At 63.3% G+C, this 3,148-nt stretch overlaps 1 protein-coding gene across 1 annotated transcript in view; it reads right to left on the reverse strand.

Moving 5' to 3' along the window:
* The window catches only part of ZIC2 (Zic family member 2), a 4,736-nt gene extending 1,594 nt beyond the window's left edge, over positions 1 to 3,142 (reverse strand). The window contains exons 1-3 of the mRNA XM_019528488.1: positions 2,105 to 3,142; positions 252 to 415; positions 4 to 129 (exon numbers count right to left, since the gene is read on the reverse strand). Coding sequence (XP_019384033.1) covers positions 4 to 129; positions 252 to 415; positions 2,105 to 3,116 — 1,302 coding nt within the window. The 5' untranslated portion in view covers positions 3,117 to 3,142. The remainder of the gene's footprint in view (positions 1 to 3; positions 130 to 251; positions 416 to 2,104) is intronic.
* Positions 3,143 to 3,148: the final 6 nt, after the last annotated feature.

Raw genomic sequence — 3,148 nt, forward strand, 5'->3', positions numbered from 1 at the left:
CGCCGGGGACAGGTTGGCCGTGCTCTGCGTCTCGGCGCTGGGCGACACCAGGCCCGGCGGCGTGGACGACTCGTAGCCCGAGCTGGCGGCCGGGGACGACTCGGAGCCTTGCGGGGACGACTCGTGGACCTGCGGAGCAAAAGGCGACGGGGCGGGGTGGGCTCGGGGCGGCGGCCGCCCGGGGCCTGCCCCCCAAAACAGCAGCAGCAGCAACAGCAGCAGCCGGCCGCAGCCCCCCCGGCGGGCCCTACCTTCATGTGCTTGCGCAGCGAGCTGGGGTGCGTGTAGGACTTGTCGCACATCTTGCAGAGATAGGGCTTGTCCGAGGTGTGCACGTGCATGTGCTTCTTGCGGTCGCTGCTGTTGGCGAAGCGCCGGTCGCAGCCCTCGAACTCGCACTGGAAGGGCTTTTCCCCTGCAAGACACAGCGGGGTTACCCACGGCCCGGCCTCCCTGCCCCTGGGAACAGGCCCCCGGTCCCTTCCCCCGCCCCATGCACGGGGGAGCAGCATCTGCCCGGCGCTTGTCGAGGCGCCATCTCTGGCACAACACACCCGGGCCGCGCCAGGCCGGGCCCAGAAGCTGGCACCACCGCCCTGCGTGCGGACGACTGCGGGGGCTGCGGAGAGGCCCGCACCTCCCGGGATGCAACATCCTGCTAACCTGTAACCCTTGGGCCCGCAGCACAGGGAGGGCGGGGCGCCTGCAGGGCGCATCTTGGAAGTAAACACACGCGCGCGCGCGCGCGCACACACACACACACACACACACACACACACACGCACATGCTTAGGCCCGCAGGGAAAAGAACGAGCCTGCAAAAAGCCGCGGCTCATCCCTGCGCATAGCTCCCCGGTGCCAGCCCTCCAGGCGCTCGCAGCGGCGGGGAGGTGAGAAACTCCAGCCTTCCCCATTCGGAGGGGAAGCGCTGAACATCCAACTCCATTAGCACCTCAATCCTCGCTTCCAGCCGGCCATCCGCTCCGACACAATGCCTCGAGTGCGGGCACCTCATGCAAATACATTCCTTGAATTTTAAACCTTGTTAAAGCTCGTCTCGCACCTCGCATCCCCGCTTAGCACTTCAGGAAACAATGGGCCTATAGATGTGCTCCGGATCCGAGTCAATATTTAGGGTGGAAGTTGCTAAAATATTTGCCTGCCTTTTATGAAGCAGTCTGGCACCATCCGAGCTGGGAGCAGTAGCAAATGAATAATATATGAAGCAGGAGGATGCGTTGATTTTGTTCCTGTTCAGCTCACGCGATTTGCCACCAGGACGCGCGTCCTGCCCTTCTTTCCTGTCTGACCTGGTTTCTGCGTGTGTGCGCAACTGAGTGGAGCGAGTGTGTGTGCGTGTGCAAGTTCCTGAACCTCAGATCCTCTGTCACCTAGTACATAATAAACTGTGGCGAAACCACCTCAAGTGAGACTTTTTTTTTCTTCCCCAACGAGGAAATGTTATTGCCCTGGCTCCCACCATTTAAAATTGAATGGGCAGCCTTCCCAGGAAGGGACAGTTGGCCGCTTGCTCCGAGAAGTATATCAAGCCCACATCCACGCGCGCACACGCCCCCAAACCAGGCGATGACAGCCGGGCAGGGAGTGCATCCTGCCCCATCCATGCGCCCTCGCGTTTGAGCGGAATGAATTAATGAATGAACGCAGCCGGCCTCGCCTGGCACAGGGAGAGGGGAAGAGTGCCTCGAGCCTCGGCACACTTCCACGCTTCTGATCAGCACGATTAAAGGGGTGCATAAAACAGCCCTGCGAGGAGAGAGGTGAGATGTACATATATAGATCTAAATAGATATAAATCTATGTAGATCAATATCTATATAGATCGAGAGAGAGAGAGAGAGAGAGAGAGAGGTGGATATATGATAAAAAATAGCAAACGACAATAAACTGACGATGCTGATGGTAGTGATGATGGGGATGGTGATACCGACCCCCAGCCCGCCAAGGCCAAGCGTGGCGGGGGTGGCGTGGCAGCCTGGGCACACGAGAGCCTGTCCCCCTGCCTCCGAGAGCACCGCATTGCCCGAGCGAGCTGGCCCCGCGCTCTGCGGCCGCGGCGTGCAGCCCGCCTGCTCGGCATTACCTGTGTGCGTCCTTTTGTGGATTTTTAGGTTCTCGGATCTGGCGAAAACTTTCCCGCAGCCGGGGAAGGGGCAGGGGAAGGGCTTCTCCCCCGTGTGCACGCGGATGTGGTTGACCAGTTTGTACTTGGCCTTGAAGGGCTTGCCCTCGCGGGGGCACTCCTCCCAGTAGCAGACGTGGTTGCTCTGCTCGGGCCCGCCGACGTGCTCCACCGAGACGTGGGTGACCAGCTCGTGCATGGTGCTGAAAGTTTTGTTGCAACTCTTTTTGGGGCTGCTCAGCTGCTCCGGGTCGATCCACTTGCAGATCAGCTCCTGCTTGATGCACTGCTGCCGCATGTAGCGGAAAAAGGCCCCGGGGTGGTGGTGGTGGTGGTGGTGCGCTGCCATGTTCATGCCCATGTTCATGTTCATGGGGCCGTACTGGTTGTGCAGCTGCGCCGCGGAGTAGGGGTCAGTCCTGGGGCTGGAGACCTGGCGGTACTGGTCCGAGCGCGCGAAGACCTCCCCGGGCAAGCCCAGCCGCATCTGCCCGTTCAGCACGTTTTGCGAGGGGTGCGGGCCGTGCTGCTCGTGGATGCCCGGGAAGAGTAGGTGGCTCTGAGCGTCCGTGTGCGGGTGGTGCAGGCTGCCGGCCGGCGCCCCGAAAAGCCCGTGCTGCCCGCCGCCCGGCGCCGAGTCCCCGAAGCCCCGGCTGCGAAACAAGAAGTCCCGGGTGGAGTTGAAGGGCGCCCCGGAGTAGGAGCCGACGTGCGCGGCGTGGGGCCCCAGCGCGGCGGCCGGGTAGCCCGGCGCCTGCGAGCTGAACGCCGAGCTCTGCCCGGGCGACAGGTCGTGGGCCCCGGGGTTGAGCTTGAAGGCGCCCATGTGCGCCGCCGCCGAGTCCACGAAGCTGTTCTGCGCCGCCAGGCTCAGCTCCCGCTCCTGCATCTCCGCCGCCGCCGAGGAGTGGTGGTGCCGGGCGAACGTGCCCACGCCCAGGCCCGGGAACTGCGGCCCGGTGTCCAGCAGCATGGTCCGGCCGCCGCGGTCCGCCGGCCGCCCCC

Source organism: Crocodylus porosus, unplaced genomic scaffold (assembly GCF_001723895.1).
Source record: "Crocodylus porosus isolate Cpor-Errol unplaced genomic scaffold, CroPor_comp1, whole genome shotgun sequence".
In the NCBI taxonomy this organism is placed as follows: Eukaryota; Metazoa; Chordata; order Crocodylia; family Crocodylidae; genus Crocodylus; species Crocodylus porosus.